Genomic DNA, 24,524 nt, shown 5'->3' with positions numbered 1-24,524 from the left:
TACCCATTTGAATTACATGTAATTTATATGAAGTATTCTTTCATTTTAGGTAATAAAATATTATTTGAACCAAATACATTATTATTACATAGCAGCACCATTAGCAACAAACTGAGTAGATAAATAAGCAACATAAGCAAATTTAACTCCAATTTAATTCCTGCTCCAACAAACAATATTTCTCCAGCATGTAGTCCTGCACTTGATATAATGCATTCTGTTTCCTCCACACAACTCTTTTGTATCATAGCTTCCATAGTAAAGCATCATACTAGTAGATAAAGGAAAAAGTTGTGTAAACTACAGTTTAATCAACTCAGCTAAGTTTCAGAAAATGCATTCAAATGAAGATATCAGAGCAAAAACTACAATGAAGACTTTCATTGACTAAGAAGTCAGGAACAAACAGATATGAGCTATAGACTTAGCAAAGTAAAAACACTTCAGTGATTTAAAGTAACATCAAATAGTCTTCTGCATATTAAAAAAGAAATATAAAAAAAGATCATGCATAGTTTGTTTCTGAGACTAATAAGCACTTATCCTAAGAAATAGGCAATGGTAGCTCAACTTTCAGTTTGCTCCCTCAACCTACGGATTGTGCTCCTCACTGTCACAGCACTAGCAGTGCTGAAAAATTAAACAAAATCAGCAACCTGTTAGTCAATTAGAAAAATTGAAAAATCGAAGAAGGTGCAAAAAGCCAAGGAATTTTACTTCAAAGTGTAGGCACCGCCTGCTTTCACTTTCCCACAGTCCTTGCAGCCCCAAATTCCCACAGCTTTCCTCTTCACTGCATACTGCAGTAAAACAGTAACCATTAGAATCAAGTACCAATACTACTAGTAACCTCACATCAATATATCAAACTATTAAATTAAGATATAATAACAAAAATCATACCTTCCCACAAAATTCGCAGAAGTATTTGCTATGCTGACTGACCTCCATCTTTTTAATTTGCTTTCGCAAACTGGCACCATAGCGAGTACCTGGGCGAAGAGATGAATCAGTGGTCCAAAACTTCACAGCATCGTTCCAACTAAACCCAAAGGTGAATATTTAACAATGATTTATGTTTACAGATAGTAAGATTATATTATCCTATATGAATAGGCAATAATAATAACTCACAAGTAGTCATAAAGATAATACTAGAACTACTATGAATATGATAAGAAAACAACAAGAATTTGCAAAACTTAATAATTTTACAGATTGGAAGAATTAAACTAAAATTGACAAATAGAATTTCTTTTAACATTACTTTTATTTGAATCTTATGCTTTTAACATTAATTTCATTTGAATGTTACAACCCCAACATAAACCAAGACTCCAAAAAAGAACATTTTTACTTTGACAGATGATATGAATCAACAAATTGGGTAAAAATGACACCTAGAAACTTAAAAAGTGGAAAAAAGAAAGACAATATAACAAACATCCATTAAGGCAGATGTCAGTCCATTATCAGCCCATAAATACATTAACTCTGCCAATATTATCTAATTGAAAAAAAACCCAAAATTAAAAGCTAGAGCCTCTCATTCATTAAACTGATTGACACATACCATATTTTCCAACGATTCCAGCCTTCTTTGTCCGCTTAGTCTGCATAAAGCAAAACATTTCGACTAAGAACATTACACCAACGAAAAAAAATGTGAGACATGTACAGAAACAGATGCATTACATCTTTCCTTGAATGAATATTGTCTTCAGAAATTTTTAAATATTCTAAATGCATTACATAATGCACAGTTGTATAACAACGGGGCAAAATTTTGGAAGAGACATAAGGAACCATAACAATAGGCCAAATCACTTCGATGCATAATTGCATATATATAAATAAAATAAGAGAAGCAGCAAATCCTTAGAAACCACATGACTAAAAGGTACAGAAACAGTTATTATCAATAATTTTAATAAAAAGATATTCGAGAATGAATTTAAGAAAGAGAGAAACTCTACCATGGTTGTGAGGTCGAAGACGGTCTAACTCTTGAGCAAGCTGCGGCTCCGAGAAGCTGAGACACTGAGCGACAGAGAAACCCTAGTTTGCACCTTTCATTGAATTTTATAGGGCATTGAAATGGCGGGTCAAAACGGGTCGGGTTCCGGTAGAATATTTTCTAGGCCCAAACCTAAAAGTAAACCCATTTCACAGTTTTTGTTGTTACATACCAAATAAATACATAATCATTTCAATAATGTGATGATTACCCACTTTAAATATTTAAATATATAAATAATATATATTTGATTTATATTAATATATAATTAAATAATTTTAAATTAAAGGTATAAATATTTTATTATATAATAAAATATATAAATATATATTTATTTATATACTTAAAATAATTATGTATAATATTATTCAAATTCTTTATGTGTTTAAAATTAAAAGAAAGAAAACTAAAATTTAGAGATTTTTTAAAAATAAGAGCTATCTACTTAAATTTACTCCAATCTTCGTCTATGTAGAATAAAATTTTTTCTTTGGCAAATGATTGAAAAAAAATATTATTATTTAAAATTTAAATGTAGAATATTAAGCCTTTTGTTGATTTTGTGGAACAATTTGGCATTAGAATATATAAAATGTTGAAAATGTGTTTTGCATTAAAAAAAAAAAGAAAGTTTTAATGCATATTAGGCTAAGAGTATAGATTTCTACGAAACTAATGAAAAAAAGTTTAACAGAGTTTAATCATATTCGCATCTCAAGTCTCGTAATGTCTTCATTTGTGGGGGGTATCATTGTAATGTTAAGATATTATAAGGGGTGTATGGATATTTAGTAGGATTTTGATACGAACTAATACAAACCTTTTTTTTTTTTTGAGAAATTATATTATGTTAAACTATTTAAACCTTTAAAATGAGTCTGTGACACTCTTTAACTTTTCATTTGGTATATGGAACTAATTAGTTTTTATTGGACTTTTACGTTATTTGATAATAATAAAAATTTAAGTTAAAATTGTTAATAAGTTCAAAAAATGTGTTAACATATTACCAAATGGATAAAACTTAAAAAATACAAAAATAGATAGAATGAATGATCATGTATATCAAACAAACATCCGTCACTTGAGTAAAATTGAACCATTCATAAAGACAAAAGATGTCGTGCGCTTCTCGTTCACATTTTTGAAATTTTGGTTTATTTCAAATAGGTAATGAATGTCCATTCACCAAAATGTGAAATCCATTCATGACCTATCATAAGCCATTCATGAGGAAGTAGTCCTTATCACTTATGGTCGTTCAAATTTAAATGAAGTCAACTTTGGATAAGGTCAACTGATCAAGTGAACCACCTGTTCACCAGCAAGAGTGACATCTATTAATCTAGAACTATGAAGACTCGTGGGAAGCTCCACTTTCATTGCTCTTTTTTATAGTTAATGTCAAGGTCAAGAGGTTTCAAATTAAATATTTAGTGGTGTCCATTCACAAATTAGTGACACCAATTTATAGTGCAAATTCCATCTATTCAAGTCCTTGTTGTTTTATTTGTTTGTGTCAACATTCACGACTTAGGAATTTTGAAGGCTTTAAGTTATGAAGAGATGAACACCCATTCACCTTAAAAGGTGACACTCATTTAGACGTGTGTCGTGAGAAGAGAAGTCGGTCATTGAGGGATCTAACTGAGGTTAGCCTACTCTAAATAGTGTACTTTTGAGTTAGGAACGCCTGTTCATTTTAGGAGTAACGTCCATTCACCTATGTTTTTCAAGAGAAATTCATCATTTTCGAATGCCAACAGATACATTTTCAGTCCCAACAGTTTTATCAAGACTTCCAAAATTTTTCAATTATAAAAGGAGCTCATTTAAAGTAGGAAAAGGATAGATATAATATTAAGTCAATTTTAAGCTTAATCTTCTCATCTCAAAGCTCCTTACGTCTCTCACTAAACGTTCATTCATATTTTTTAGAGACTTTTTTGTACTCAATTTGTGTATCAACCTTTATGAGGCATTCAAACACAATAAACTTGTATTCAAATCATTGTGGGTGAAATCCCATATAACTAGTGGATTGGACAAAATTTTGGACAAACTAGCTATACAAGTTTCGAGTGGATAATAAAACTTCAAATTTGTTGCTTGAAGAAATGGACATAAGAGGCTTACAAAAGAAAGCTTTGAACTACTATAAATACTAAGCATTTTCTTTACCTTAACTCTTTAATTTTTGCTCATATTTATTATTTTGTTGAAAATTAAATTTGTGCATTAAAATTTTTATAAGATCCTATTCACCTCCCTTTAAGATCCTATCAATCATTAAAGGGTTTTTCAATTGGTATTATAGCTTGAAATCTAGTTTTACTAAAATCTAACTATTTTTAGAGTAAAAAATGATATTAGAATGGCTACTACTTCTACACCCATGTTTAATGAAAGACAATATACACCTAAACCACAATTGTTTTGAAGTTTGAACTACAACCAATGGAATATTAGAACATAAAGTCTATAGATTTAAAACTTTGGAAAATCATAAAGCATGGAGACTTAGTTCCTAGAGAGCCCTATGACAAATGAACCAAAACATGAATTAGACTATAATCAAGATAATGAAAAGATGATAAGTTTAAACGTCAAAATTATTAATATTTTGTTTTGTGCTCTTGATTCTACAAAGTTTAATAGAGTATCAGCTTGTGAATCGGTAAAAAAGGTTTGGACTATCCTTCAAACAACACATAAGGGTATAAGCCAAGTCAAAGAATCAAATATTGAACTCTTATTCCGTGAATATGAGCTATTTGAGATCAAATCTAGAGAGACTATGATAAACATGTGCAAGTGGTTTTCAAAACTAGTGAATTATTTAAAAGGACTTGAAAAGAGGTTTGAAACCATTGAGCTAGTAAAAAAGATTCTAAGCTTATTGATAAACACATGGAACACGAAGGTTATGACAATTGAGGAATCAAAAGACTTAAGTAAGATAGATATAGATAAACTCATAGGAAGCATGTTAACTTACAAGATGAAGAGGAAACCTAAAGATAAGGAAACCAAGGTTAAGAGGGATATAGCCTTGGAGGTTATATATGATAAAGAGGAGGATGGAAGTTCTTCCATGGATGAGGAGGATACAAGCCTCATAGCAAGAAAGTTTAGCAAATTCCTCTCAAGATCTAAGAGGAGCAAGAAAAGGAGTTTCTTAAGGCCTAAAAGGAAATAACAAGGGCAATAATGACATTATTTGTTATGAATGCAAGAACCCGATCACATTCATCAAGATTGTTCACTAAAAGAAATAAGAAGGACAAGAAAGAAAAAAGATTCAAGAAGAGAGTCCTTGGGGTTATATAGAGTGGAAATGATGATTTTAGCAATGATAGTGAGACAAAGGAGGAGAGAACAAACATATGCTTCATGGCTAAAAGTGATTTGGAAGAAGAGGTTGATGATCCTAACTTTTACTCCTTTATAGAATTACAAGAAGCATTTTATTCATTATTAGAAGAATACAAAAATAATAGCTCTAATAACAAACTCTTAAAGAAACAACTATCTTACATGAAAATTGAGCTAGATACACTTGCATATAGTAGCAATGCCATAAAGAAAGAATTAGAGTGATCACAAATCAAAAGGTATTAACATTAAATGAAATGGAATGCATTAAAAAGGAAAACGATGATTTGAAAAAGAAAGTCTTTAGTTCAAATGAAATATTGGTTAAATTTAAAATATGGTCTAAAAGACTTGATGCGATGCTTGTATTTCAAATAAAAGGATTACTCAAAGAAGGCTTAGGTTATAAAAGGGGTAACCCCTTTATTATAACACATAAGCCATTAAAGAAGTTGTAAGTGAAAATTAAATAATTCCATGATCAAGAAAATGCATAACCGGATTGCAATTCGCATTTTCTTTGATGATGTTCAATGATCCAAGGATTTCGAATAATAATCCATAACACAATTTACCAATTTGCCTTTCTGGATTTTGTATTTTTTATATATGTATTCTATAGAGGAAAGGAAAGGAAAAATAGCTAACTTATTTTTTTTTTTTTATGTAATTTCAGATATATTAAAGCGGCAGTTGGGATTTCAAACTTTAAATCTCAACTGTTGCTAACTCTCATCCCATAACTGTTAAGGGCAAATGGTTAATTTTAAGTATAGGGGTTATTTAGATATTTCAACTCTAATGAATCAGGTCAACCTATCATAGGTAGATAAGATCCAATATCTCCCACTCACATATGATGGGTGATTCGAACCAAAACTCTTACACAAAAATCTTATAGAGTAGAACAATTCATACTAGCAAATATGTTGTACGACCTTACAAGTAACTTGCACTTGGAAGTTAATTTACTATGCATATGTTAGAAATAACATAATTGTTTCAATCCGAATAAAATAATAAAGCGTTAGTCCCTAGAGTTACTTGATAACACTAGTTTCCTTTAATTTCTCATTTATCAATTTGTTATTTTCCTATATATCTATGCTCGAGTCCTTTCTCCAGTATGAATGACATATTGGATGACCAATGGAAACACATAATATGTAAGTCTTCCTTTTCTACTCAAAATTTTCAATTTAAACTTAGTTATTTTTCTAGTCATATTTCATAGACCGAATCGTGTGTGCTATAGATGCTTAGCTAAAATAACAATATTAAGAGTAAGCATCAAATGACAACAAAGAGCTAAGAGTACCAATATGAGATAATCCTCATAAAGTCTCAAACAATGAGGGAGTAGGGATTCATCCTCTCACTACTTCAAATAGTCATCTTACTAAAGTACACATGGTATGAATCATGTGCTATAATGTGTATTTTCTCAAATGTCGTTACTAACATTGTATAGATCTTAGTTCAATCGTTGTGCCTAACTCTAATTTGAGTTCTTATTCATCTTTCCAATCTTGCAGGTTTTACTATTTATTAAGAACTTATATATGACATTTACAAGTTATTTGGATATAGATAACCCAAACTGATCATAGTTAAATTCATCAACTTATAACCTCATCTTGATTAATCATTAAGGCGACATGTCTAATGATAATAATTCATTTGTTTAGTAATTCTTCTCTTTTATATGTATTTTCTTAGCACTATTAATCTTAAGAAATATGTCTCATCTTTGCACGCTCTCTCAGAGTCAAAGGTGATTGCTTTTGTCAATGAGCCAATCTTAAACTTGTGTGACATTATGATCTTGTTGAGCTTTCAAAATAATGTGTATATAGAGAAACACCAAGAATTTAGACATGTAAATAAAGACAAAAAAATAGAATTATTTGATTTTCAATGTTGTGTTACAAGTACAATATATACTCAACAATTCATCTATCATATTCTATACAAACCAAGAGATTTAACATGCGTAAGATATACATCTCTCAGAATCAGTTTGGTTAAAAGATCTGCAACTATGTTATGCATAGAAATATATTGTACAATCACTTCTTTCTTCAAAATGATGTCTCTAACAAAGTTATATCTAATGTCGATATGTTTGGTTTTATTATAAAATTTAGGATATTTTGTGAAAGATATCGCCACTTGATTATCATAATGTACGACTATCGAACCAATTGCTTCATCCTATACATTCAAATTCTAAAAAAACTTCTTAACCAAACAACTCCTTGCACAGTTACAAAACAGGTTACAAATTCGGCTTCCATTATGGATCAGACTATACAAGTCTGTTTCATACTACTTCATGATATGATGACCTTTTACAATAAGAAAACATAGATAGAAATTGATTTGTGTTTGCCTAAACCACCACCCCAATTAGTATTCGAGTAGCCAAAATATGCAAATTTGATCCTTGATAGCAAAAACAATAATACACAGTGCCTATCAGATATCTCAATATCCTCTTGACAATCTTCTAGTGTTCCCTTCTAAGGTTCGATTGATATCACTGACCAACCTGACAGCAAAACAAATATCGAGATGAGTATACATCATATTGTACATGAGACTTCTAACTATATTTGAATAAGGTAATAAGGACATTTCATTTCTCTCGTTTTAAGTCCTTGGAAACATGTCTTGGCTCAACAAATCACCTTTTGACACATAATTATCTACAAGTTTACAATTTTTCATGTTGAATCACTTCAGAATCTTTTGGATATAATGTTGTAACATAGCCAAAACTTTAAATTGATCTTTTTTGATTTTAATACCTAAGATATAATTTACTTTATCTATATTCTTCATGTCAAAATTTGCGGATAACCAATTTTTAATAGTCATCACATACTCTAAATCACTCCCAACTATCTGTACATCATCCATATAAAGAGATAAAATTGCAAACTTGTTATTAGATATTTTCACATACACACAGTGGTCTTGTTCTAACATTTTAAAATTATAAGACAATATAGCTTTATAAAATTTTAAGTACCATCGTCTTGATGACTGTTTGAGGCTATGTATTGATCTTTGGAGTTTGCATACTTTGCGTTTTTCGTCTTGTACCTGTTGACTCAAAGAGTCATTATGCTCTTATTTTGATGATAATAAACTAAAATGTCCCTAAGCATATTGACTAATGATGTTACTTCAGTGTGAGTTTAGATTGCAAGAATTTACCTAATACACTTGAAGGAGTTTCAAGATGGAAACAAAAGACAAGACTCAACTAAAAAATTTTTAAAGATTTAAAGAAAAACTCAAGTTTAGGCAGATATGTTTGTAATTTGAAACATTTGTTTTGATTAGAATATTTATTTGCATGTGATAGCTCATTTGAAAACTTATTCTCATATCTTTCACATTTTGGGTTAAAATATTGTTTTTCAAACTTATTGGGTTAAGCCAATTTTTTTATTAAAATTTATTAACTCATTTAAAATGATGAAGTTTTGTGAACTACATTTTTATATCTCAAAGTTGTTTTTGAAAGAATTTTCAAATATGGGTTGAATTATCACTTTTCAAAGGTTTAAGGGTAAATTACAAGTTTTTAAAAATTTAGGGAGTCAAATGTAATGAAATTTAGTTGATCGAATTTGATCTGTCAAATTCTTCGATGGCAGCTTTCGAATTATCTAAAAGCCATGCATTTTGGCCTTCAGAAATTTGGTTAACCAAATTAAATCTGGTCAATCGAATTTTGCTTCGAATTTTCTAACGGCTAGTGTCACGTAGACTCCACGGAAGTGCCACATCACATCCGATTTACCGAATTTTGCATTTTCTGAAAAATTAAAATGGCTAGTTTTTGTGCACAACGATAATTTTTCTCATTTTCTCCTATATAAACCCAATTGATTTCATTTGTAAAGGACTTTCGCCATCAAAAACTTTCATATATTTGAGAGCAAATTAGTTTTGAGCTATTCACTTGCAAATTCTCTTCTCTATTTTAAACCCTTGCTCATACACTTTGTAATTTCATTTGTCTTGGGTTGTACTAAGTTTAAACTTTTATATATACTCTTTGAGAGAGATTATATTTCGAAGTTATACCAAAAATTCGCACTATAAAAGAGTAAGATTCACTTTTGGAGAGATTAAAAAATTTTTGGTGAGAGAAATTGAGTTCTAGCATTTGTAAAGTTTAATAGCACCTTGAAAGCTATTTTGTTTTGAAGAAAAGCTTAGTTGAGTTTTTGTCAACCAAGGATTAATGAAATACTCTAAGGGAGATAACTTGGAGGAGTGGTCGTAGGCCGGGTTGTGTTGAACCACTATACATCGTGTGTTTGATTTTCTCTTCTCTTAAACTTATATTTTGTGTTGATTATTTAAAATGTTTTTGTCATTCTCATAAATTACATTAAAAATAGGCAACATTCTTTGATTTGAATAAATTGGTTTAATTCTTTAATTTGGTAAAGATTGTTTTAGATTGTCTAATTCACCCTTCTCTTAGGTCATTCGATCCTTCAATTGGTATCAGAGTGAGGTTGCTTATTTTCATAAACTTAAGCATTTAAAGGAATGGCCATGAACCTAGGAAAATCTCATATTGTTAGTGAAGGGCTTGCCTCTAATAGACCACCATTGTTTGATGGCATCGGATATGCCCATTGGAAAAATCGTATGTCGATTTTTCTTCAAAGTGATTATGAATTGTAGGATGTAGTGCAAGATGGACCTTTTGTTCCTATAAAAGAAGTAGATGGAAAATAAGTGCCCAAAACTAGGAAAGAAATGACCCCTTAAGATAAGAAAAATATTGCCATTAATGTTAGAGCTATAAATATGTTATATTATGCATTAAATGAATATAACTTTAACAAGGTACAAGCTTGTACCTCGGCTAAAGAAATTTGGAAATTATTGATGGTGTCAATTGAGGGAACTTTATAAGTTAAAAAGACTAAAATTAACATGCTCACACACTCATATGAGTTATTTAAAATGAATGAAGATGAGACTATTAGTGATATGTTTGATAGATTTATTACTATTGTGAATGAATAGAAAAATTTTGGTAAAGTTTATACTAGCCAAGAAAATGTCAAGAAACTTCTTAGGTGTTTGCCTCCTTCTTAGGATTCTAAAGTGACGACAATCGAAGAAGTAAAAGATGTCAAGACTTTACCTCTTAAAGAACTTTTAGGTCCACTTCTCACTCATGAGCTCACTATGAAACAACGACAAATTAAAAAAGTGGAGAAGAAGAGAAAGAGCACCACCTTCAAATCATCCATTAAAGAGAGTGAAAAGTTCCTAGAAGAAGAAAAAGAGATGTCAAATAATGAAGATGAAGACATTGCTCTCTTAGGTGTTTGCCTCTTTCTTAGGATTCTAAAGTGATGACAATCAAAGAAGTAAAAGATGTCAAGACTTTACCTCTTAAAGAACTTTTAGGTCCACTTCTCACTCATGAGGTCACTATGAAACAACGACAAATTAAAAAAGTGGAGAAGAAGAGAAATAGCACCACCTTCAAATCATCCATTAAAGAGAGTGAAAAGTTTCTAGAAGAAGAAAAAGAGATGTCAAATAATGAAGATGAAGACATTTACTTACCAAAAAAAAAAAAGATGAAGACATTGCTCTCTTGACTAGGAGGATTGGAAAACTTCTAAGAAATAAAAAACTAAAAAGAATTGTATACTTCACAAAAAGATAAGCCACTAAAGGTGAAAGAGGAGAAAGATAAAAGAGAGAACAAGTTGTATGCTATGAATGCAAAAAGTTGGGACATATCAAGTATGATTGTCCTCTCCTTAAAATTGGTAAATCGAAAAAGAAGGCAATGAAAGTTACATGGGATGATAGCGATGAAAGTGAATTCGAAAAAGAAGATAATAAAGTAGTCAACATGTGTTTAATGGCAATCACAAATAATGAGGTAATTAATTATGGCTCATCTAATAACATTGATGATTTAGATAATATAAATGATGAGATAGACGAAAGCCCCTCATATAAAGAGTTATAGGATACACTTAAAGAGATGAATGAAAAACTTGCTCTTTATATGTCTAAAAATGCAATTCTTAGTAAGAAAAATTTTAACTTAGAAAAAGAAAATGAGTCTTTAAAGAAAGAAAATGAAATTCTTAACTAAAAAATCTTTTAGTTCAAAGGAAAAGAAAATGAAGAAAACAATGTTATGTTTTTGAAAAAGAAAAACAAAAGTTTGAAAATGATCTTTGCATAGCTAGAAAGGAAAAATAAATTATAGAAAGTGAAATTGAAGTTTTAAAAAGAGGATCAAAGGATTTAAGTGAAATATTTTTAAAATTAAAAAACAAAAAAGACATTCTTGATAAAATGTTTGGTGTACAAAGGAGAGTTTTAAACAAAAGAAGACTTAGTTATAAACTTTTTATTGAAGCAAAATACTTAAAAAATTATTTTGTTAAAGCCTCAACTTCAAGTGAATCAAATATAACTTGCAATTATTGTGGAAATAAAGGTCATATCTCGTCATCTTACCCAATTCAAAAGAAACATCATATGGGTACTAAGAAAGTGTGAGTTCTTAAAGGAACAAGAACTAACCACCGAAGACCCAACATGATTTGGGTACTTAAGACAAATTCTTGAATATTTCCTTATGTTTAGGAACCAAAAAACAAAAGGAGGAAAAACAAATGGTTCCTTGATACTGCTTGCTCAAGACACATGACCAGAGATATTTCACAATTTTTAACAATAAGCAAGAAAGATAGAGGATATTGGCAACAACTCTCACATTATGATTGAAAATGTTCTTTTGGTGGATAGTCTTAAACATAATCTTTTTAGCATTAGCCAACTATGTGATAAAGGATTTAGAGTCATTTTTGAGCCATATAGTTGCATTATAGAAAATATGAATGATAGAAAGCCAATTTGTGTAGGAAATAGAGATGGAAATGTTTACACTATAGATATAGAAAATGCATCTCATGAAAATCTATGTTTCTCCGCATTACATGAAAATAGTTGGTTGTGGCATAGAAGATTAGGTCATGCTAGCATGGACTTGATTTCAAAAATATTTAAGAAAGAGCTTGTCAAAGGTCTTCCAAAAATAGATTTTGTTAAAGATAAAATTTGTGATGTATGCCAATTTGGCAAACAAACAAAAAATTCTTTTAAAAGTAAAACTTATATTTCCACATCTAGGCCTTTACAACTTCTTCGTATTGATCTTTTTGGTCTTTCAAGAACCGTAAGCCTAAGTGGAAAACATTATGCTTTTGTTATTGTTGATAATTTTTTGAGATTCACTTGACTACTTTTTCTTGCATCAAAAGATGAAGCCCTCCATGCATTTTCAAAATTTGTCAAAAAAGTACAAAAAGAAAAAGAAATACATATGGAGGAGAATTTAAAAATCATTTATTTGAAAACTTTTGTGATGAGAATGGTATTGAACATCAATTCTTTTGTCATAAAACTCCTCAACAAAATGGTGTTGTTGAAAGAAAGAATAGGACAATTCAAGAGATGGCTAAATTTATGCTAAATGAAAATGCTTTACCTCAATATTTTTAGGCGGAAGCCATAAACAACGCATGTTATGTTTTAAATCATGTTTTAATAAGACCATCTTTGGATAAAACTCCATATGAACTTTGGAAAAAAAAAAAACCAAATATTGGTTGTTTTAAAGTTTTTGGATGTAAATGCTTTATTTTGAATACTAAAGAAAACTTAGGAAAATTTGATTCAAAATCGGACATTGACATCTTTGTTAGATATTCATCATCTAGCAAAGCATATAGGGTATTTAACAAAAAAACACTAGTAGTCTAGGAATCCATATATATTATTTTTGATGAATCTAATCATTCAACTAGTGTGCAAGTTGATACCGATGATGATCAAGTTAAGAATGGAAACCAAATGGAAATGCATGATCCACCAAATGATGGTAAAGATGAGACAAAACAAGAGCCAAACATAAAGAAGATAAAGATAAAGATCTTCCTAAGGCTTGGAGGTATTCAAATGCTCATCTTAAAGAATTAATTATTGGTGAGGAAAATCAAGGTGTTAAAACTAGATCATCCTTCAATTTTTGTAATAATTTTGCATTTCTTTCACAATTTGAACCAAAAACATTTCATAATGCATTAAATGATGAGTTTCGGATTTTAGCCATGCAAGAGGAACTAAATCAATTTGAAAGAAATAATGTTTGGGAACTAGTCCCTCGTCTGAATCATCAATCTATTATTGGCACAAAATAGGTTTTTGGAAACAAAATAGATGAATCCGGAGTGGTTGTTAAAAATAAAGTTAGATTAGTGGCTCAAGGCTACAACAAAGAAGAAGGAATAGATTTTGAAGAAACTTTTGCACCGATGGCTAGACTAGAATCCATTAGGATGCTTTTGACATTTGCATGTTCTAAAAATTTTATTTTATATCAAATGGATGTCAAAAGTGCTTTTTTAAATAGATTCATTATGGAAGAAGTTTATGTTAAACAACCTCCCAGGTTTGAAAGTTATGATTTTCCTATCCATGTTTTTAAACTTCAAAATGCTCTTTATGATTTAAAACAAGCACCTCGAGCATGGTATGAATGTTTGAGTAAATTTTTGCTTGAAAAAGGTTTTTACATTGGAAAAGTAGATATGACATCATTTATTAAACGCAAAGAAAATGATATACTTTTGTTTCAAATTTATGATGATGATATCATTATTGGCTTTACTAATGTCTCCCTGAGTGAAGAAGTTTTTAATCTCATGAGCAAAGAATTTAAAATAAGCATGATGGGAGAACTTAAGTATTTTCTTGGACTTAACATCAAGCAAAGCAAAGAGGGTATCTTTATCAACCAATCTTCATACATCAAGGACTTATTAAAGAAGTTTGACATGGAAAGACTAAAAGCCTCAAGTACACCAATGAGTTCAACTATCAAACTCACCAAAGATGAAAGTGAGCCAAATGTTGATGTCAAAATGTATAAAGGTATGATTGACTCTCTTTTATACTAGTAGACCCGATATTATGTTTAGTGTATGCTTATGTGCTCGATTCTAATCATGTCCTAAAGAATCTCATTTAAAAGCCCTTAAAAGAATCTTCAAATATTTACATGACACTAGATTTTTAGGCTTGTGGTATCCTAGAGAAACTTCATTTGACCTAGTGAGCTATTCGGATGTCGACTTTACGAGGAGCCAAGTCGATAGAAAAAGTACCAGTGGTACTTATCATTTTCTAGGTCATACATTAATTTCATGGTTTTCAAGAAAACAAAACTCCATAGCTTTATCAACCGCGGAAACAGAATATATTGTTACCGGTAGTTGTTGTGCCTAACCCTTGTGGATGCAATAAACCCTTAAAGATTATAAAGTTAGCCTATCTAAAACTCAAATCTTGTGTGACAACACAAGTGCTATTAGCCTATTCAAAAATCTCATTCAACACTATCGAACCAAACATATAGAAATTAGATATCATTTTATTTGAGACCATGTTCCAAAGGGTGATATTTGTCTTGACTTTGTATCCACCGAAAATCAACTTGTAGGCATTTTTACAAAACCTCTTGGGGAAGAATATTTTTGCAAAATTAGTGTAACATCCGAATTCAGGTGTGTCAGTAAACTCCACTTCCAAAATTACCCCTAGAATGGATTTTATAACTTGTTGTGTAAAGAAATTGTAAAAGAATTAGAGAAAACTACTAAATGAGCAATATTTTTCAAAGGGGGTAAATTGGTCATTTTATAAAAATTCAAGGGACAAAGTGGGAATTAAAATTGAAGGGCACACTTGAAATTATATGGTAGTGCTAAGGGTTTTTGGTAATTGGCTAAGGATAAAATAGTAATTTATGGAAAAGATTAAGGGCAAAATGGTCCAATAGGCTTATAAATTTATTTCTATTCATTTTCTCTTCCATTTTGCCGAGAACCTCCATTGTTTGAGCTAAAAACTTCCCTTAACCAAAATTCGTCCAAAAACCTAGCTAAACCACCTAATTTCCAAAGGCCCCAGTTATAAAAAGTGTAGATCTGTCAATTCTGGTCAGTTCTAAAGTAAGAAATTTAATTTTTAAGATATGTGAAATTTGGGAGTTTGATGGATGATCATATTTTTGGTTGATTAAGGTTGCCAGAAAGAAGAAAAGAAGGTGAATAAGCTTAAATCATCTATTTAGCAAAGAAAAGGTAAGAATTTCATACTTTACATACTTGAAGTAAATTTGAGTTAGGTTATTTAAATAACCTTTACTTATATAAGTGTGTAAGATATTAGAATTAAGGTGATTTATGCTTAAAAGGATAAAGAAATTCATTAGGATTCAGGATGTAATTTTTGGCCATAAGGGTAAAAAGGTAATTTTGGCCATAAGGGCAAAAATGTCATTTTATACGATATAGGTTAATGTTGCTTAATTATGTGCATGTTATGTGAAATAACCCTTATATTAAACCTATATTGTATAATTGAAATTAATTAAATGTATGAGATATATAAATGCATGAGAAGAGAATATGATGTTTGATAAAGAATGAAAAGAATAAGGAAAAATAACAAACGAGCATATTCTATATTATGATTATATATGCATACATGAGGAATCATAACACATGCATGATTTAGAAAAAAATAAAGAAAGAGGAAAAATATTTTCTAAATCATGCATGCTTTCAGAAAATGGAAAGTAAGTATTTTTGGTTTTATAATGACTCATATGATACAAGAAAGCAGAAAACATACTTAAAATCTTTACACGCCAGCTGTACTGTGTGGACAGCAAATAAAATAATCAATTGTACTGTGTGGACAGCAAAGAAAAAAATATCAGTTGTACTGTGTGGACAGCAAAGAAAAAAAAAATCAGCTGTACTGTGTGGACAGCAAAAGAAAAAAATATCAGCTGTACTGTGTGGACAGCAAAGAAAAAAAAATCAGCTGTACTGTGTGGACAGCAAAGAAAAATATTAGCTGTATTGTGTGGACAACAAAGAAAAAAAAAATATGCGTGTAAGAGAGAATTATACTTTGTATGATGACTGCAAGTACTGTCATATGTAGTCTACACTGGTCAATAAGAAAGAAAGAGAAACAAATTAGTAAATATTTTATGAAAGTAAATTGCATTAGAATCATACATACAAGCCTATGTGGCCGATAAAGAATTAAGAAAAATGTATGATCAGAAAATAGAAAAGTCATGACACTCATACATGCATAAATCATAACGAGTGAATCATATTTGTATAGTAAGGAAATGAATAAATGTGTGAAAGAAAAGAATTATGATATGTGTTAAATGAGTGTTCTGTGTCAATTATTTTGTTGTAAATAGTTCAGACACGCTGAGTATGGAAAAGATTATAAAAGATTAATACTGGTATGAAATACTTTAAGTGCTTAGTATGATTTTCTTACTGAGCCATAGTCGCTCACTCCGTCTAATTTAATATTTTACAGGTAAAGAAATGCAGCAAAGGTTCCCAGGGAGCACTAATGAGACATGAGGCTAAGGGAGAAAGGCACCATATTTTTGTTGACTTAAATGTTATGATGTATATGTAATATATATATATATATATGACTAGTTTGGAAAATTAGTTATAAAGTTTCTGTGGGTGATAATTTTTTATGATAGTTATTATTATGTACTTATTTTATTTATTATGATTATGTGATGAAAATCCAGTCGATTGCTAGGACTGGTTTGTGTGAATTACAAATTGGGAGTGTTACAGGACATAATTAAATAGAAAAAACAAAAAAATATTCCCCGGGCCCTCTAAAATAGGGGAACTCATGCCGTTTTTCTGTAACACACCCAATGGTTAGGAGAGGTTACATTTTTGGTATCAGAGCGCGATTTTGGGCGCTTAAAGGAAGATATAATATAATGTGTGGTAATATAATACAATATATCTATGGTTTTGCATTCTAATATTGCACAGGTGCCCCTCATGTCTCACAGATTAGCTCCCGAGAATCGACTACAGTAAGTTATTTTCTTTACCTGTATTCAAATAATAGAATATTATGTAATTACAGTTACGCAATTATTAGATGATGAGTACCACAAGAGGAGGACGAGGACGGGGTCGTGGAAGAGGTATTCAGAGAGAGACGGGAGAACCGTCTAACCCTGCCCCGTCAGTTGGTTCAGGATTTGGGCTAGCAGAAATACGAGATATAGTCTGTCAAGTGTTGACTGAGAGTCAAGATAGACCCACACCTGAAAATATAGCCAGAGATGCCATTCGAGATGAGATTAGAAGTGAGATTCATGAGGAAGTCATAGAAGAAATCAGAAATGAAATGAGGAATGAAAGAAGAGGAGAAATTAGAGCTCAAAGGCGACTTGAGCCCATTTATTCCTTACCTAATCAGCATACCCCTCCTGAATTCAAAGGTACTAAAGATCCTTTAGTGGCTGATGAATGGATCAAGCAAGTGGAAAGTACTATGGATTTATTTTCTATGACTGATAGAGAAAAAGTTCGGTATGCCAGTTTCTTGATGAGGGGAGAGGCCCGCGTATGGTGGGACCTAGTTAAAGAAACCAGAAATGTGGATCTGATGACCTGGAAAGACTTTAGAAGGGTATTTGAGGCCCAATACAGAACAGCTGATGTGGTAGCAGTCAAAGTTCAAGAGTTTATTTCTTTACAGCAGGAAGAGGGTTCAGTAAAGGTTACTCTACCCGTTTTGATGTCTTAGCCAGTTTTGCTCCAGGTATGGTGAGTACCCCTAGTCTCTGGCTGGACAGATTTCTTCAGGGCCTTAGACCAGAGATAGCCTTGCATGTGTTAGCTAGACCACAACCTCCTCAAACTTATGAAGAGGCATTGGAGAGAGCATTGAGGTTGGAGGTATATGTTAATAAGCTACCCAGAAATGCACCTTCTATGTCAACACCTCTATCATTGACAGTACCCCAAACAGTGATGCCAAGTCAGTCAGCTTTACCTGCTTCATTGACTATTTCAGCACCAGTTACAACATCAGGGGGTAGCTCAATTGGCTCCAGTTTCAGAAACAATAGAGGAAAAAGAAAATTCCAGTCAAAAGCAAATAGAAAAGGCTGGAAGAGTGATAAGAAGCCTAGAAAAGAAAATATTCTCCAATGTCAGATTTGTGGGAGACGTCATAGTGGGGAATGTTGGTACCAGCAGAAATAGGTGATTTGTTATAGATGCCGACAACCAGGGCATATAGCAAAAGATTGCCAAAGTACCGAAGTGCCAGTTCAGATACAGCCACCACAAAGCCTAATTCCACCAGTGCAACCAAGGAGAGGTACTAATGCACAGGTTTATACAGCTACCCATAGTCAGGCGGAGGCTAGTCCATCTGCAGTTACTGGTCAGCTCTTTTTCCACTCTTTTTCCACTCTGTTTCTTTATATGCATTGATTGATTCAGGAGTTACACACTCCTTTATTGCACCAGGGGTTATTGAAAGGGTAGGTTTAGTGCCTGTTAGATCTACCCATTCCATTAGAATTGAGATGCCAGATGGGGGGAGTGTGATTACAGATAAAATGCTAAAAGACCAGAAGGTAGTGATACATGGGAGAGAGTTAAAGGTGGACTTGATTGTCTTTGATATGCCCGATTTTGATGTTATCTTAGGCATGGATTTCTTAAAAAGATATGGAGTCGAGATTGACTGTAGAAAGAAAAAGGCTCGATTCCAACTTGATAATGGGGATTACTTTACTTTTGGAGAGGGTCATCAGTCTAGTATGATAATCAGTAATGTAAAAGCACAAAAATTATTAAAAAAAGGGGTGTACGGGATATTTAGCTCATGTGGTACATGAGCATGATGTTCAAAGATTGGGTGTTCAGGATGTCCCAATAGTACAAGATTTCCCAGATATCTTTCCTGATGAGCTACCAGGTTTACCTCCAGAGAAAGAGTTGGAGTTTAGTATCGAGTTAGAACCTGGCTCAGCCCCAATTTCAAAAGCCCCTTACCGAATGGCTCCAGCTGAATTTCATTCGAGATGAGATTAGAAGTGAGATTCATGAGGAAGTCATAGAAGAAATCAGAAATGAAATGAGGAATGAAAGAAGAGGAGAAATTAGAGCTCAAAGGCGACTTGAGCCCATTTATTCCTTACCTAATCAGCATACCCCTCCTGAATTCAAAGGTACTAAAGATCCTTTAGTGGCTGATGAATGGATCAAGCAAGTGGAAAGTACTATGGATTTATTTTCTATGACTGATAGAGAAAAAGTTCGGTATGCCAGTTTCTTGATGAGGGGAGAGGCCCGCGTATGGTGGGACCTAGTTAAAGAAACCAGAAATGTGGATCTGATGACCTGGAAAGACTTTAGAAGGGTATTTGAGGCCCAATACAGAACAGCTGATGTGGTAGCAGTCAAAGTTCAAGAGTTTATTTCTTTACAGCAGGAAGAGGGTTCAGTAAAGGATTACTCTACCCGTTTTGATGTCTTAGCCAGTTTTGCTCCAGGTATGGTGAGTACCCCTAGTCTCTGGCTGGACAGATTTCTTCAGGGCCTTAGACCAGAGATAGCCTTGCATGTGTTAGCTAGACCACAACCTCCTCAAACTTATGAAGAGGCATTGGAGAGAGCATTGAGGTTGGAGGTATATGTTAATAAGCTACCCAGAAATGCACCTTCTATGTCAACACCTCTATCATTGACAGTACCCCAAACAGTGATGCCAAGTCAGTCAGCTTTACCTGCTTCATTGACTATTTCAGCACTAGTTACAACATCAGGGGGTAGCTCAATTGGCTCCAGTTTCAGAAACAATAGAGGAAAAAGAAAATTCCAGTCAAAAGCAAATAGAAAAGGCTGGAAGAGTGATAAGAAGCCTAGAAAAGAAAATATTCTCCAATGTCAGATTTGTGGGAGACGTCATAGTGGGGAATGTTGGTACCAGCAGAAATAGGTGATTTGTTATAGATGCCGACAACCAGGGCATATAGCAAAAGATTGCCAAAGTACCGAAGTGCCAGTTCAGATACAGCCACCACAAAGCCTAATTCCACCAGTGCAACCAAGGAGAGGTACTAATGCACAGGTTTATACAGCTACCCATAGTCAGGCGGAGGCTAGTCCATCTGCAGTTACTGGTCAGCTCTTTTTCCACTCTTTTTCCACTCTGTTTCTTTATATGCATTGATTGATTCAGGAGTTACACACTCCTTTATTACACCAGGGGTTATTGAAAGGGTAGGTTTAGTGCCTGTTAGATCTACCCATTCCATTAGAATTGAGATGCCAGATGGGGGGAGTGTGATTACAGATAAAATGCTAAAAGACCAGAAGGTAGTGATACATGGGAGAGAGTTAAAGGTGGACTTGATTGTCTTTGATATGCCCGATTTTGATGTTATCTTAGGCATGGATTTCTTAAAAAGATATGGAGTCGAGATTGACTGTAGAAAGAAAAAGGCTCGATTCCAACTTGATAATGGGGATTACTTTACTTTTGGAGAGGGTCATCAGTCTAGTATGATAATCAGTAATGTAAAAGCACAAAAATTATTAAAAAAAGGGGTGTACGGGATATTTAGCTCATGTGGTACATGAGCATGATGTTCAAAGATTGGGTGTTCAGGATGTCCCAATAGTACAAGATTTCCCAGATGTCTTTCCTGATGAGCTACCAGGTTTACCTCCAGAGAAAGAGTTAGAGTTTAGTATCGAGTTAGAACCTGGCTCAGCCCCAATTTCAAAAGCCCCTTACCGAATGGCTCCAGCTGAATTACAAGAATTAAAGAAACAGTTGCAAGAACTTTTAGATAAGGGTTTTATTAGACCTAGCCACTCTCCTTGGGGAGCACCCATACTATTTGTCAAAAAGAAAGATGGGTCGCTTCGTATGTGCATTGATTACAGGGAGTTGAATAAACTGACGGTGAAGAATAAATACCCGTTGCCTCGAATTGATGATTTATTTGATCAATTGAAAAGAGCTTCTGTGTTCTCCAAAATTGATTTGAGATCGGGTTATCACCAGGTGAGGATTGCAGAGCAAGATATTCCAAAGACAGCTTTTCGGACTCGCTACGGGCTCTACGAGTTTGTGGTGATGCCCTTTGGATTGACTAATGCTCCAGCAATCTTTATGGATTTAATGAATCGAGTATTTCATGATTGCCTTGACAAATTCCTGGTGGTATTTATTGATGATATCTTGATATATTCTAAATCAGAAGAAGAACATGTCGAACACTTGAGATTTGTGCTATAAAGATTGAGAGAAAAGAAATTGTTTGCCAAATTCTCTAAGTGTGAATTCTGGTTGGATCGAGTAGTATTTTTGGGACACGTGGTTACTAAGGAAGGTATAACTGTAGACCCCAGTAAAGTGGAAACAATACTTGAATGGGTGAGGCCAAAGACTGTGAAAGAGATTAGAAGCTTTTTAGGGCTAGCCGGCTATTACAGAAGATTTGTACAAGGTTTTGCTCGATTGGCCAAACCACTTACAGCTCTTACTAGACAAGGAACTCCTTTTATATGGACTGATGCTTGTGAAAAGAGTTTCCAAGAGCTAAAAACACGGTTGACTACAGCTCCTATTTTAGTATTGCCAGAGGAAGGTGTAGATTATGATATTTATTGTGATGCCTCGCATAATGGCTTGGGAGCCGTGCTGATGCAAAGGGATAAGGTGATAGCGTATCCCTCTCGGCAGTTAAAAGATTATGAAACACGCTACCCTACCCATGATTTAGAGTTAGCAGCAGTGGTTTTTGCTTTAAAAATTTGGAGGCATTATTTATATGGAGTTAAATGTAATATCTACACCGACCATAAAAGTCTAAAATATTTCTTCACTCAGAAAGACTTGAATATGAGACAAAGGAGATGGTTGGAGTTAGTCAAAGATTATGAATGTGCTATTAAATATCAGCCGGGTAAAGCAAATGTGGTAGCCGATGCCTTGAGTAGAAAGATTGCCATAGCTCACCTCACCATTCAGATAGAGTTACAAAAAGAGTTTCAGAGGGAACAGATTGAGGTGATAAGAAGTCAAGTGGCCAGATTGGAAATTCAACCTAATCTCTTCAATGAAATAAAAGAGAAGCAAGTAGAAGATTTGTGGTGCCAGAAAATAAGTCAACAGATATGCGAAGGGAAAACAACTGAGTTTCAAATGATAGATGGAGTACTCAAGTTCAGAAACAGGGTATGTATTCCCCAAGATCTGGGATTGAGAAAGAAAATCTTGAGTGAAGCACATGATACACTTTACACTGCCCACCCTGGGGGAGTAAAGATGTACCAAGATTTAAAGAAAACTTATTGGTGGATAGGTATAAAGAAAGATATTGGAGACTATGTAGCTAAGTGCTTGGTATGTCAACAGGTCAAGGCCGAGCATCAGAGACCTTTAGGTTTACTGCACCCACTTAGTATTCCTGAATGGAAATGGGAAGATATTTCAATGGATTTCATCATTGGCCTACCTCGAGTACAAAAAGGTTATAATGCATTATGGGTTATTGTAGATAGATTGACTAAATCAGCCCATTTTATTCCAGTGAAAGATAGTTTTGCTTCAGATCAATTGGCCCAGATTTATATACGGGAGATTATGAGATTACATGGTGTACCCAAAACTATTGTGTCAGATAGAGACCCCAAATTTGTTTCAGCTTTTTGGGGTAGCTTACAAAGAGCAATGGGTACTAGGTTGGCATTTAGCACAGTATATCATCCTCAAATAGATGGCCAAACAGAAAGGGTGAATCAAATACTAGAGGATATGTTGAGGGCCTGTTGTTTAGATTATAAAATGACCTGGCATGAAATGATTCCATTGATCGAATTTGCATATAATAATAGTTACCAGTCCACCATTAAAATGGCCCCATATGAGGCTCTTTATGGAAGAAAGTGTAGATCCCCATTACATTGGGATGATATAGGAGAGTGAGATGATTTGAGTCAAGTTCTTGGGCCTGAGTTAACCCAGAGGATGGTGGAAGATATAAAGATTATTAAGACTAGATTGAAGCAAGCTCAGGACAGACAAAAGAGCTATGCAGACTTGAAAAGGAAAGAAGTAGAGTTTCAACCGGGTGATAAAGTTTTTGTGAAAATAGCCCCCTACAAGCACGTGATGAGATTTGGAAGAAAAGGGAAACTTGCTCCAAGATTTATTGGCCCATTTGAAATTTTAGAAAGAGTGGGCAAGGTGGCTTATAGACTTGCACTTCCACCTAGTATGGATCGAGTTCATAATGTATTTCATATTTCTTTATTGAGAAAGTACATTAGCGATCCTTCACATGTCTTGAAATCAGATGATGTGGAATTAAAAGAAGATTTAGCTTATGAGGAGCAACCAGTGCAGATACTGGACAGAAAAATAAAAGAGTTCCGAAATAAGACAATTCCATTAGTGAAAGTATTATGGAGGAATCATAAGGTGGAAGAAGCCACATGGGAGGTTGAGCAACAAATGAGAGAGAGATTTCCCAATTTATTTGTTTAAATTTCGAGGACGAAATTCTTTTAAGGGGGGAAGAAATGTAACATCCGAATTCAGGTGTGTCAGTAAACTCCACTTCCAAAATTACCCCTAGAATGGATTTTATAACTTGTTGTGTAAAGAAATTGCAAAAGAATTAGAGAAAACTACTAAATGAGCAATATTTTTCAAAGGGGGTAAATTGGTCATTTTATAAAAATTCAAGGGACAAAGTGGGAATTAAAATTGAAGGGCACACTTGAAATTATATGGTGGTGCTAAGGGTTTTTGGTAATTGCCTAAGGATAAAATAGTAATTTATGGAAAAGATTAAGGGCAAAATGGTCCAATAGGCTTATAAATTTATTTCTATTCATTTTCTCTTCCATTTTGCCGAGAACCTCCATTGTTTGAGCTAAAAACTTCCCTTAACCAAAATTCGTCCAAAAACCTAGCTAAACCACCTAATTTTCAAAGGCCCCAGTTATAAAAAGTGTAGATCTGTCAATTCTGGTTAGTTCTAAGGTAAGAAATTTAATTTTTAAGATATGTGAAATTTGGGAGTTTGATGGATGATCATATTTTTGGTTGATTAAGGTTGCTAGAAAGAAGAAAAGAAGGTGAATAAGCTTAAATCATCTATTTA

The 24,524-nt window shown here is 33.0% G+C and overlaps 1 protein-coding gene across 2 annotated transcripts; it reads right to left on the bottom strand.

Moving 5' to 3' along the window:
* Nucleotides 1-351: 351 nt before the first annotated feature.
* Nucleotides 352-2,098, bottom strand: LOC123204008 (60S ribosomal protein L37a). Of its 2 annotated transcripts, XM_044620532.1 has the most exons (5): nt 1,977-2,098; nt 1,574-1,613; nt 904-992; nt 718-800; nt 352-630 (listed from the first exon to the last, which is right to left on the bottom strand). In XM_044620532.1, exons 1-5 carry the CDS (start codon nt 1,977-1,979, stop codon nt 567-569), a joined length of 279 nt encoding a protein of 92 aa, XP_044476467.1. In that variant the 5' UTR covers nt 1,980-2,098; the 3' UTR covers nt 352-566. The 2 variants fall into 2 exon arrangements, with proteins under 2 accessions (XP_044476467.1, XP_044476466.1); XM_044620531.1 differs by lacking the exon at nt 1,977-2,098 and having other exon boundaries at nt 1,574-1,619.
* Between the last annotated feature and the right edge of the window lie 22,426 nt (nt 2,099-24,524).

Source organism: Mangifera indica, chromosome 20, assembly GCF_011075055.1.
Source record: "Mangifera indica cultivar Alphonso chromosome 20, CATAS_Mindica_2.1, whole genome shotgun sequence".
Taxonomy (NCBI): Eukaryota; Viridiplantae; Streptophyta; class Magnoliopsida; order Sapindales; family Anacardiaceae; genus Mangifera; species Mangifera indica.
This window is presented reverse-complemented; position numbering and strand designations above follow the sequence as displayed.